Below are 12,538 nucleotides of genomic sequence, written 5' to 3' on the forward strand. Positions count from 1 at the left end.
TTAGCAAATACGTTATTCGAGATCGGCGACGATATCGATCAGCCGTTGCGGGTCAACGTTCGAGACAAGTTGGGCAGCACGCCGTCGCACTCGCTGCTACAAAGCGAAGGCAACAACGCGCTCGGGATAGCTGAAGTACTAGTGAGAAGAAACGCGGATCCAAATCTAGCCGACGCCGAGGGATAGACTGCTCTGCATCTGATTTGCAAAATGCGCATACGATGTTCGCGAATATGGAATCATTCTTAGAGATCTGCGAGAAAAAAAATCAGCCGGTGCGGATCGATACCTTGGACCAATTGGGTCGGACGCCGTTGCAATGGGTGGTAGCGCTTCTTGACCCGGATAACGTCGATTTGTTCTTGGATCGTGGCGCCGATCTGTCCAGCTTCGTTTTTCCCTCCGGGAGTCACTTTACCGAGGCACGGAACATTTATCGTCGATGTAATTTTCCATTGAGACTAGTTATTTGCTGTCTGGATATCATCGAGTGTTTGGCGAAAAGAGGATACGAATTGGAACAAAGCGACGCCTTGACGATCATGAAAACATTCCACGAGTGCGAATCGTTCATAAAGTCGGCGGATTACGACGAATTTCGGTATGACGACAAGGAGTTCGCGAGCAGAGCGAAATTGATAATCATACGCCCGGGCCTGTCGTTTTACGATCTGATTCGGTCGCGACCCAAAGAAGTTGAAAAATCATTCACATATACAGACTATTTGAAATTCGCGGACGCGAATCAAGATCGGGACCTTCCTCAGCGGGAAGCTTGTCAATTGTATCTGTGCGAAAAGCTGACAAGAGGATTTTTCCGGCGATGGGCACCCGATCCTTTCATGATGTTGACGCATTATCGGCTGCCAATTCTTTGCTGTGAAATGATTATCGAGAACATGGGGAACAAAGACTTGTATAATATTTGCTTGGCCGCTGCAAGCTAAAGTTCGTGATAACGATGTTCATAATTGCTGTATTTTTAATTTCTGGTATTATTAAACGTTGTAGCTTTTCCATATCGTTCAAATGAATATATTTAAAAAAAAACTTCTCAAGGTCAAAATTATTAATGTACACACATCAAAAATTTATATATTACAATAAAACATTTATACTGTACCACAATTTAGTTACCCGTAACGTACCGTTATAAGAACTTGAATTAATTATTTTTGATGTGAAAAAATTAGCCAAAAATTGAATTCGTCGTGTGAACTTAATTAATTATTATTTCGCCCAACTAATTATCAGCTTACATAAGTAAAAGATAAATTAATTTTCGAGCTAAATTAAAAATAGTAAACTTTAGTTATTAGCTTTCGTAACGAGTATCACAGGCGCGATTGAAAACGCAGCCAGAAGAGCTTCATTGCAATAATATGCGGTGCATTCATAAAAGCTCATTTCCAGAGCAAAGAAAAAGTCGTGTCCGAGTCGGTTTTGTGGATGTAGTACGCGGGCATCGCAAGCCCATAAGCCGAAGGTAAAGACAAAAATAAGACTCGTTCGCTTATTTCTCTCTACGTATGGATTGTCTTGGTGTGTGTCTGTTATAGGCACTGTATATGTCGTGTAGATATATATACAGAGACCCGACACATCTTCTCTTCAACCGATGCTATATAGGCGGATTTAAAGACGTGTTTTATCTCACGCGCTTTTGCTAACCATCGGGGACTCTTCGGGTGACGGGGGCATGCGTTGTTTTCTTATGGCCAAAATTCTAACTTTTGTATTTTGATTGGTCGTGAGCTTATTTTGCACTGGCTAGCTCTGTTGAGATCATACCAGAGAGAGAGAGAATGGTGACGATATATTAATATAGAATTCTTAAAATACACATTCTCTTGGGCATACTCGGGATTTATTTTAACTTATGTGTCTCTTGTAAAATATACAAATTGTTTCATCTATGCATAATTGAAACGTCAAAAATCTATAAACTATCCTCATTTGAGGATTTGTTAAAGGTACAGACGAGTTTGGACAAAAATAATGAATTAGTCTCTATTATCTGATCCAGTTACCGTGATTTCTTCCTAATTAGCAAAAATATTTGATATCTTCAGAACTGGAAACATGTATAATAGGACATCAGGTCAAACGATTTGTAAAGCTCAATTATTTTTGTGTTAAAGATCAATCGTACACCTGAAATATAAGCTGAACTAATCTAATAAAATTTAACTATTAACATTGAAATATTTTTAGTTACGAAAAAGTCGAAACAACGCGTAAAAATAGTTTAGCTACGGCATTATTGAAGAGCAATAAATTGCCCTCGTTAAAGCAACTGTAAGCAATCGTGCAATTGAAAGACGCATCCAAGCTTTTTATTTACTTTTTCGCGTGGAAAACAATAGTTCATCCTATTGCTCTTTACTTTTTTATAGAACACGTAACTTCAGCAAATGATTATTTCATAGTTCGAAACAATATCAAGATCTAGTTCTCCAGTTACAAAAGCCGACGATATCTAAAACTTTCGGATTGCCGAAATATAGATCATTTAAAAGGAATGTGACCTACTCCGTGGGCGATCGCACGGTTGAGAAATAAAAATAAAACGTAGTTCAAATACGTTCGAAACGAAAAGCTTTTCTCAAATTTTCCTCGTGGCGCAGCGCGATTTTACTCGACGCAATTTCAAAAGCCGGCGTGAGTTCGGAAAAATTGCAGAAACATACGAGCTTTCCGAAAAAGGCTTTTACAACGGAGATAAAGTTTAAACGATCCAATTGCCGCGACAGTGGCGAGAGCACATGAAAATACTTCGCAATAGGCCCGTCCGTTAAAATTAGAAGCCATCGGAAATACTAGAAATATAGAAAAACGACGCTGCCTGCCGCGTGTTTTGTAAACAGACGCGCGCGCAGTTTTATTTTAAAGCCACGCACGGGGATTCGCTCGACGCGTCGATCGCGAACGTCAGCGCGGATCAATCACATGATGATTTTTCCCCCCTCGTTTTCGTGCATAATGCGGCCCAATTGCGTCAAATTTTTTTTTGAACAGAATTATCAGCCCCGGAGAGAAGCAGAAGATAGCGCGCGAGCACGCGTACACGAGAGAGCAGCTTTGTGCAAACATTCTACCGAGGCGAGAAAGCAGCCCAGGGCGTCGCGCTATTTCGGGGGCAGCGCAAACTAAATATGGTCTCGGAGCTTGCGGGCCGCCCCGGCTTTCTCGCGGCATTACAGTACGCTATATACGCGCCTCGTCGGCCCGTTCTTTCCCCCTTAAGAGCTTCGTATAGAGACTTTGGTGAGGCCGTCCGTTGTTTCGGCGGCTCGCGCATTGTGCTATATACGCAATTGTCGTCGCCCTACCCTCGATTAGAATAATACAATATCTATATCCCACCCTCGCCCAAGCCAGACGTACTACACACGTACGAGAGAGTGAGACGGAGAGAGAATAAGTAGTGGGGACTAGGCTCGCCGAAAGCTTACTTAGTCAAGTTCACAGCTATCTTTCGGGCAGTTGGTTCTCAGTAACCATCTCGAGAGTGTTTAAATACGAGGCCTCCTCTAATCCGAGAGTGTTTTAGTGTGTCTTTTTTCCTCACAACACCCAGCAAAAATGGTAAGTCCTATTAAAGCACTATGGTTTTTACCTCGACAACAACTACGGCAGCCAGTGATTGCGTTACGAGCAGAACGTTAATCTCTCTTTGCTCTCTCTATCTTTCTCTATATCTTTGTGCTCGCAAGCTGCGAAAGTGTAGCAAAAAGAAAAAAAAAAAAAAGAAAACAGTGATAATAACAGTGCAGAAAAATTCGGTCAGTGATAACGACTTGCGTGACGACTTGTCCGATCGTCGCGAGCGAAAAGCTTGCGGCAAACAGGCGAGGATGATGAAGTGTGCACAATGTTTTATCGCGCGACGCCTCGGCGATTTTCGCTTTGGCGTGACGACGGGAGGCCGCGTGCAATTTTCCATGATCGCGATCGCGACGCCAAATCCGTGACCAAGTGTGACCGCGGCGCACGATGCATAATAATCTGCATTTAATAAACGCGCTCGCCGCCATGGGGGAGAGCTGCTTCGGTTCGCCTAATGATATGTGCTCTCGCAGCCGCGCGCGTTCTTAATGAAGGATTTAGACTTAATTATAAATACACGAGAAAATTTGACTCCAATTAAAATGTCGCCTGTCGAGACTAATTGGCCAGCATCTTGTTCAAGAGGTAAACTTCTTGTCTAGATTATGCTTGCTTGTTACATCGAAAGACGAAAGTTATCTACATTTTTTTTAGCTTTTTTTTTTTAAATTTGTGTGAATGATTTCATCACGAGCTTTTCGTTAAAAAGTTTGAAAAAAAGTATCGATTTTTAAAAAATTGCCTAAATTTTAACGACGAAAGCTCGCGATATGTCCAACTTCATTTTGTTCAATTTTAATTTTTTTATTCGCGTGAAATATTGCAAGTCAAAGTACATATCAACGGATATTATTTAACCCAAATTATTTATAATTAGATACCGAATTGTAAGAAAATATTACAATTTTAATTTCTTTTCGAAGCAATTCAGTAATTAATTAAACAAAATTTGTCATTTAAAGTAATAGTACAAGCATTTAAACGTGACAATTTAAATTTTAAAGCGCACTTCCAGTAAAGATGCTTAAAAATAACGTTAAAGAGATTCGAGCTTGCAAATTATTACGAATACAACATTCCTTTAAATGTAGCATTCGATACGCCTCCGCTACGAAAATAGCAAAGCGTTGCGAGCGTAAACACTCTTAGAATGTCTTCATCGAGTCCGTAATAATCTATGCCTAATTTTTGCAAAGAAGCAAACAAAAACTGTCGGCTTCCTCAGACACGTAATACAACATCGCGGAGTTTAAAAATAAGAAAAGGTGGCGCAATAGCGAAAAATGCGAAACGAAAATACACTCGAAAAGTCGGCTCGGCGCAAAAATGGGCAGCTTTAAAGCTCCCCCGTGTCATACGTATGTGTGTGTGTGTGTGTGTGTGTGTGTGTGTGTGTGTGTGTGTGTGTGTGTGTGGGATATATTACGTAAGAAGAAAATTTTGCACCAGCAGCGGCACGGCGACGCGAGCGAGAGACCTGCTCTCTCTTCCTATACGCGTATTGTGTATATACACATCTACATATATAAATATAGGCTTTCGTGCGCAAAATATATAGGCGGGTCGGGGGCAAACGCGTAACTAATAATAGCCCGAGAGAGCTCGGAAGCTTGCGCACATACACAGAGGCGACGTTTTCATTTCCTCTCGTTCTCGTTCGTTCGTTGCTTTGAGCTTTTTCTCGTCCCCTTTTCTTTTTTCGGCCCGTCTATATACATATACGGCACACGCACACGTATATAAACATACCCATACGTACACATATATATAAGCAGCCGAATGCCGCGCGCTATATAGAGCTTGATCGGTGCCCGCGCAGTCGTAAGCTCCGCTGCTCATTCGAATCGTGGAAGCTGCTTCGGAACGTTCCCTATATATCGTCTAGTTAATTTTCAAATAAAATAAAACATGGTTAGTCGTTTGCACTTTTTCTCATCGATTTAATTTATTTAAATATTATTGATTCGTATACGAGTTGTAGTGAGTGATTTTTTTTTTAATTCATAACGTTTGAAAGGTCTTTAAAAAATAAAAGCACGCAATCGTCTTCGGAGCTTGCGAGTGACTATTGAAAAACGATATGTGCATTGATAAAAAGTTTCGATTGTGCTCGTGGTACTTTTTACGCGTAACAAACGATTATTTCATAACGATTGGAAAGCATATTACGAAATGCTGAAAGTGCCGATATACGCTCACGCCGCATCTTTTCGAGCTGATTCTATTTTTGGCTCGTTATTATTGCGGTGCATCGGATGGCCGGGGGCTGCTGTTTACGCGTCGGGAGTATTTCGCGAATTCGAACAATTTCGCGCAAAATAATAACGAAACCGGGGGAATGGAATTAATTTTTTTTTTTTTTTTTATATCCACTCGAATCGCAAACTCAAGGGTTTTTTTTTCTGAATTTGAATCACTTAGGCGGATAAAGAAAAGAAGAAGAAGACCACCAAAAAGAAGGACGATGGCAAGAAGGAGGAGGCGACCCCCGACGCGGAGCCAACCCCGGAGAAGCAGCCAACGCCGCCCAAGTCGGAGACGCCCAAGTCCCCTTCGGGCTCGTCCAGGGCCAGCCGCGGCAGCCGCAAGGCCAAGCGCACCGGCTCCAGCGTCTTCTCCATGTTCACCCAGAAACAGGTCGCCGAGTTCAAGGAGGCCTTCCAGCTGATGGACCACGACAAAGACGGCATCCTCGGCCGGGAGGATCTGCGCTTCATCTTCGACCAGGTCGGCCGTCTCGTCACCGACAAAGAGCTCGACGAGATGCTCGGCGAGGCGCCCGGACCCATCAACTTCACCCAGCTGCTGCAGCTCTTCGCCTCGCGCATGCAGGGAGGAGGTCAGTATACAGTGGCGGTTGCGCAATGCCGTGCAAAAAATTCCCCCGCGTTACGTCAGTTTACTTGATCTTTTATTTTTTTTCGTGCCACTACAACAGGCGCTGACGACGACGACGTCGTGGCCAAGGCCTTCAACACCTTCGACAACGGACAGGGCAAGATCGACGGCGAGAGACTGAGGCACGCGCTCATGACCTGGTGCGAGAAATTCACCGCGAGAGAGGTCAACGACGCGTACGATCACTTCTACATCGACGACAAAGGCATGATCGACATCGAGTCGCTCATCAACATGTTGACCGGCAAGGGCGACGACGAAGACGATTAGATCAACAACTCGCCGCGATTCAAACAAACACACACAAAAAAACACACACAGCCGTCACCGTATATCATAAATAAATAAATAAATTTTATTATTATATAATATAAAGAGAAAAAAAAAAGCCAAAAATATACAAAAATGACGTACAGTGCGCGCGCGCGTGCCACCACCATCGCCAGCATGTATATCTATATATATATATACCACCGCCGTCGACGCGTATATGTGGCAAAGAGAAACGGAATATATAAAAAGCAGAAGAAGAACCGATTCGCGTGATTGTTTTATAATGCGCGACGCGCGTCTTACAACTGCCGCGTAGAATGCATAAAAAATGTTTATATAAGTTTATATAAGTATATTAAAAAAAAAGAAAAGAATCATTGTAACATCGTAATGTCCAACGAACAATAATTAATAAGCAAGCAATAACAGCTCATGAAAACAGAAAAAAAAGTAAAACAAGCAATAATAAAGGAAAATAAAAAGGAATGAACAGCACCAAGGAAAGTGAAAAAGAACACACACTCTGTCTCGCTCTCTCTCTCTCTCTCACACTCTCTCTTCATCCTTGGATCGTCGTTACACAGTGGCAGACCCGTCGCTATTCCGTGCATCTTAATTAATTAATTAATTTTTTTTTTTAATAACTGTTTCCTTATTACAAATCGCATCGCACATTGCACATTGTTTTATTATTAATTTCGTCCGTTTAGTTGTGTCTCATTCGTTCCATACATATGTATCAGAAAGCAGCGTCGCTCGATCTCACTCTTGTTGTCAGGGGGCGGGGGAGGCAAGGAGAAAAATAAGCAAAGCACCTGACACGATTGTCGGAAAATGAACAGAGTATGAGAGCTTTTTTCTTTGAGTGTACCAATTCGTAGAGCTATTTATAAACGATGTCGACAAAAATGTAAGCGTCGTGAACTTTTTTAGCTCGAGCTTTGTGTTACATTACTTTTTTGTTTCTCGTTTATGTAACTCGTGTCTTTGTTACTTTTCATGGGAGAAATAATATATTGTGAGGATCGAAATCGACGGGTCTGCCGAGGTGGGCGAGGATTGCTCTCCTCGACTCCATATGATATATTACTATGATAATTTATTGTTCATATTATAATAAAGATATTTTGAAAAAATTCAAAGCAATCATGTTCATTTCGCAATTGCCTCGCAGCTCGTAGCACCACGGCGCGCGTTCCGCTCTATTTTCGGGTGGATTCTCGTGCGTACGTAAATATTTGACACGGCGAAACCGCGATCAAAAGGCTAAATATAAGGCCGGTCTAGAGCTTCGGTACAATTTCAAAAATACCCCGCACCAACACACAACGGGGAAGAGGAAAAAATGAAATTTGTCACGTGGCAAATGGAGCCTACCTTGCGGCGAATTTATGTGTCCCCTCGATTATTTCGCCCCGAGGTGAAACGAGGCCTTCGCGCGCTTAGAATATACACCGCGAATACACGGCTTTCGAGAAAGAGAGATGCACGTAGGTATCTTGATTTAAAATTGGACCCGAGCCAATTTTTCATTCGCTCGGATATGACGTATCGCCCGTTGCATAATCCAAATAAAGCTTACGAAATAAAATAAACGTTCGCTATAGAACACGCCGACGCGTCTAAATATTGGCTGCTCTCTACGGAGCAGATGCGAGCACACGCGCCTTCGTGAATTTTCCATTTGCTGTTTACAGCCAGCTATTTTGGCAACAATTTAACCCGCGCACGAATTATGCGTCGAAAAAAATGTATGAGAAACAAAAGTGTGTCATCGTTTTATCGAGTATTTCACATTTACTGCAAATAAGCATAATTGTTTAAATTTGAACTTTGATTCGACTTCAAAGAAACTTGAGATCCAATTCTCTTCGTAAATTCGGTAAATCAAGAGAATTCTAATTCTATATCAACAACAAACAGTTGAACATTCCATATAGTAAGCTAATGAATAAGGATAATTTTTAAAAATAAAAAAAAACTAAGGACGTTAGTGAAGTTAACGTAATTCTACATTCGTTGAGAAATATGCATTTCTCTTAATATTTGATGCACGTTAAGGATATCCAATAATTAAAATTGATTTATTCTACAAAAAATTAATGGTTTTAAGTAAGTTCGAAGCCTTCATCTCTAAAGTCAAGAGTCAAGAAAATACAATACCGTGCAGGTATTCGGAAAACAAAGCGTTGACCTACCGTCGTTAATGAAGAGTCGACGATCGCTCACGAAATCGGTTTCGTACCGCAACTGCCTCAAATCGAGATCTCGTATTTTTACGAATGAAATTAGACGCTTTCGCTTAGATTTAATCAATGGGCAGACCAGATGTAGGTGCACACGGTGTGTATATTAATTTATACCCTGTGACACGAACTCGAGCAAATGAAGGCAGCCTCGGAAGCCAAGTAAGTATCCGCGAGGCGCGGAGCGGAAATTAACGGCATGACCGAATAACTTGGACTTCTTCGCGCTGTGCTCTCTTCGCTTTTTGGAGTTATTTACATATTTAATTTGCTGTGCTAAGGAAGTTAAGACCGACTTATCTTGCCCTAATAGCACCTGTTCTTATTAATGGAGAGATTTGCTTGGGGGAGGCTGCGTATACGCCGGTGTATACCGATCCTATATAAAATCAAACGGCCCAGCTACGTTTTCCGCCAGTCCAGTTCGGCTTTCATCGCTGATACTTACTTCACGTTTGCCTTTTACAAAAGTTCGAATTTCTTTCTCGATTTTCGAGCGATGTCGACTTCCGAAGAGTCCGGTAACAAAAGTGACAGTAAAAAAGATCGAGTAAGCGTGATAAAAAAAATGAAAAATAAGTGTTAACGTTTACGATTCTAGCAGATAATTACATTTTTGATAATTCAATTGAAAAATACACAAACACAAATTTATTCAATTTCGAAGGTAAAAGAATCGTCGGAACAAAAATCTGCCAGCAATGGAAAAACAGATCCGAGCAATTTGCCCAGAAAAAGCATAGCGGAAATCAGTTCGGGACGATCGAGTAAAAAGCGAGCATCGATCAAGGACAAAAACAAGCCGCCAGCCGATAGTGACGAATATCTGTCCTTCGCCGAAATACTCAAGCGGAAACTATTTCAACAATTTTTAACTCAAGTGCAGAAAAAATCCGAGGAGCACAGAGCGAAGCTCGTTTCTCAACTGAGCGAGGTGATTAATTAAAATAAAAGTTTTATGGATGTGCGCGATCGGTGAAAAGTTTTTCAAATTAAATTTTGATCATTTTTGTTAAAATTTATGCAAAAGGTCCCATTTCGGTCAATAAAAAAAAGTTAATAAAATGGGAATCACGCTAAATATTTAAAAAAATATTTCATGGGTATTTCGAAACTATGTTCAAAAATATTTTTACTCACCTTGGCTATGGCAGATTTAAAACATTAAAAGATTAAACTATCAGTAGTTGTACCAATTAGTTTTGGATTTTACTTTTTTTTCTTTGCTTACAACAACTAGACACGACTTTGCAGGTTTTCAAAATCTTTGACATTAATCGTGATGGAATTATTGATGAATCTGATTTGAAGTTCACCTTTACATCACTGGGGGAAATGAACGTTTCTGAAGATAAAATAAAAAAAATGATTTCAGAAAGTCCAAAGCCAATTGATTTTGATGCATTTGTCAGCTTATTTGAGTAAGCAATATTTACCTGTAACATCATTCCGATAATAAATTAAGAATTACAACTCTTATTCATTTTCCAATTTTTAGAGATAAAGAAATGGAGTTTGATTCTGAAATGGACTTGATAAAAGCTTTTTCTAAATGGGATAAAAAAAATAGTGGCTTTTTGGATGAAGAAGAGTAAGTCTAATATTATAAGTATATAATATATGAATATGATAATAAAGGCTAGTTATTATTATTGTCGATAGGCTTAGAACAGATATTACATCATACGGTGATAGATTCACAGAAAAAGATACTGATCGGGCTTTGGAAGAAGCACCGGTATGTGATCAGAATGGAAAACCAACTATTGATTACATAGAGTTCTGTTCTAATTTATGTGGATTACAAAATATCACAAAAACTGATGTGTTTCATGAAAGATGTACAAGAGACTCCAGAAAACAATAAATAAGTAATAACAAAAATATATTATTGAAAATACAAATTCAATGTTTACAATATAAAAATAATATTTACAGCTTGAATGTAACTCATGTAGTTTTGAAATAAAATTCAATAAATAAATACAATTTTTGATCAACAGATATATATCTGTTGTTATACTTTACATTACTTCTTTGGTCTTTCGCCAAAAATTGCAGTTCCAACTCGAACATATGAGCTGCCAAGTTCAATCTAAAACAGAACATGAAAATTAAATAATCAGAAGTTCAAAGTGAAACAAACAGTTAAATAACTTACTGCATGTTCAAAGTCTGTAGACATGCCCATAGACAATTCAACTTCCTTAATGTCCAAGTCAAGTTCTTTACAAACTTTTTCTTTGCATTCTTTCAATTTAACAAAATCTGGATTAGGTCCCCTTGACATATCATAACCATATTCCCCTATTGTCATTAGCCCTTTGAATTCTAAATTGGGGCATTGATCAAGAATATACTTTACCATTGTTGATGTATTTTCAAGTTCACATCCACTCTTAGCTATTAACATCATAAATGTTTTGCATTAAAATGGCCATATTTTGATATAGTTTGAAATAAGAAAACAAAATGTACCTTCTTCCCTACTCGTATTAACTTGTACCATTATTTTAAGTTTCGTATCGACATCACCTCTAAACTTTGGCCAGCTATTATTGAGAGCTGTTGCAATTTTTTCAGAATCAACAGTTTCTACCATATACAGATTTGGAATTTTCAAGAGTTTGTTTACTTTGTTTTGTTGTAAGTGTCCAATGAAGTGCCAGTGTATCTCTTTGCATTGTTCTAGTATTTCAGGATTATTTGCTTTTTCCTCGAGTTCATTGACATAATTTTCACCAAAATGCTTTTGTCCAGCTTCGTAAGCACGAATGATGCTCTGAGCAGGATGAATTTTACCAACAGCTACAAGGCAAGGTTCAAAGTGCTTGTATTCCTGTAAATAATTGAAACATCATGAAACTGAACAGTGACACAACTTGTCTCAATAATTAGCAATTGTTTATGCACAATCATTTATTATATAATATGGTGAAATATTATTTTACCGCAGCTCGTTTGACCGACGCGGCCGCAATTTTGTCCCGTATAACTTGGAGATTGCTTGCAATGTCTACCATTTTCATTTATTAAATGTTTAAATAAAAACAGAACAATAAAACAAATTCACGCTATACGATTTACGTAACGATGTACGTTAATTTCAATGTCAAAAAGAGTAATGCCGGTAATTGTGAATTGTCACTGTGACTGAACCATTATATATCATGGGGCAATGTTTTGCTTTTGATAACGCCGTCAGCAGACAGCCGACTTTTTTTCTGCTCGCGCATGCGTATTGCGTGGTGAACGCAAATGTTTACAAGTCAAATTCTTTTCTTTTCAGAGCAAATTAAGTACTTTGCTCATTATCTGGAGCGAAATCCTATGATCGCTTTTATTTATTTTGAAATTATTCGAACGATAAACCGATAACTACTTTCTTAAGTTGCTTTTAATTAATTTTATCCATTGTACTTATCAAAAATCAGCTCAATTGAATCGAGTTTTTTCAAGTACTACAAACGTAGCTCTTCATACACTCATTTTTTTTTCGACAGGATTTTCAC

General features: G+C 39.4%; 3 protein-coding genes across 4 annotated transcripts; 2 read left to right on the forward strand and 1 right to left on the reverse strand.

The window, feature by feature from the left end:
- Positions 1 to 3,475: 3,475 nt before the first annotated feature.
- LOC106658139 (myosin regulatory light chain 2) lies at positions 3,476 to 6,875 on the forward strand. 2 transcript variants are annotated; one of them, XM_014379962.2, is made up of 3 exons: positions 3,476 to 3,588; positions 6,031 to 6,448; positions 6,548 to 6,875. In XM_014379962.2, exons 1-3 carry the CDS (start codon positions 3,586 to 3,588, stop codon positions 6,775 to 6,777), a joined length of 651 nt encoding a protein of 216 aa, XP_014235448.1. In that variant the 5' UTR covers positions 3,476 to 3,585; the 3' UTR covers positions 6,778 to 6,875. The 2 variants fall into 2 exon arrangements, with proteins under 2 accessions (XP_014235448.1, XP_014235449.1); XM_014379963.2 differs by lacking the exon at positions 3,476 to 3,588 and adding an exon at positions 5,417 to 5,520.
- A 2,369-nt stretch (positions 6,876 to 9,244) lies between these two features.
- On the forward strand, positions 9,245 to 10,899 carry LOC106658144 (calcium-dependent protein kinase 12-like). The gene is made up of 5 exons (XM_014379971.1): positions 9,245 to 9,576; positions 9,694 to 9,960; positions 10,281 to 10,447; positions 10,525 to 10,617; positions 10,689 to 10,899. Exons 1-5 carry the CDS (start codon positions 9,355 to 9,357, stop codon positions 10,891 to 10,893), a joined length of 954 nt encoding a protein of 317 aa, XP_014235457.1. The 5' UTR covers positions 9,245 to 9,354; the 3' UTR covers positions 10,894 to 10,899.
- Positions 10,895 to 12,415, reverse strand: LOC106658145 (pyridoxal phosphate homeostasis protein). The gene is made up of 4 exons (XM_014379972.2): positions 11,978 to 12,415; positions 11,505 to 11,865; positions 11,188 to 11,429; positions 10,895 to 11,121 (listed from the first exon to the last, which is right to left on the reverse strand). The coding sequence occupies exons 1-4, from the start codon at positions 12,053 to 12,055 to the stop codon at positions 11,056 to 11,058; spliced, it is 747 nt and encodes a 248-aa protein (XP_014235458.1). The 5' UTR covers positions 12,056 to 12,415; the 3' UTR covers positions 10,895 to 11,055.
- Between the last annotated feature and the right edge of the window lie 123 nt (positions 12,416 to 12,538).

The sequence above is a fragment of the Trichogramma pretiosum genome, unplaced genomic scaffold, assembly GCF_000599845.2.
Source record: "Trichogramma pretiosum strain Unisexual culture from Peru unplaced genomic scaffold, Tpre_2.0 scaffold56, whole genome shotgun sequence".
Lineage (NCBI taxonomy): Eukaryota > Metazoa > Arthropoda > Insecta > Hymenoptera > Trichogrammatidae > Trichogramma > Trichogramma pretiosum.

Coding starts and splice junctions, on each gene's coding strand:
- LOC106658145 (XM_014379972.2), bottom strand. CDS start 12,055: ATGAAAATGGTAGACATTGCAAGCAATCTCCAAGTTATACGGGACAAA. Junction 11,430..11,504: donor TAATACGAGTAGGGAAGAAG/GTACATTTTGTT, acceptor TGATGTTAATAG/CTAAGAGTGGATGTGAACTT. Junction 11,122..11,187: donor CTACAGACTTTGAACATGCA/GTAAGTTATTTA, acceptor GTTCTGTTTTAG/ATTGAACTTGGCAGCTCATA.
- LOC106658144 (XM_014379971.1), top strand. CDS start 9,355: ATGGAGAGATTTGCTTGGGGGAGGCTGCGTATACGCCGGTGTATACCG. Junction 10,448..10,524: donor GCATTTGTCAGCTTATTTGA/GTAAGCAATATT, acceptor TCCAATTTTTAG/AGATAAAGAAATGGAGTTTG. Junction 10,618..10,688: donor GGCTTTTTGGATGAAGAAGA/GTAAGTCTAATA, acceptor TATTGTCGATAG/GCTTAGAACAGATATTACAT.
- LOC106658139 (XM_014379962.2), top strand. Junction 6,449..6,547: donor CTCGCGCATGCAGGGAGGAG/GTCAGTATACAG, acceptor CCACTACAACAG/GCGCTGACGACGACGACGTC.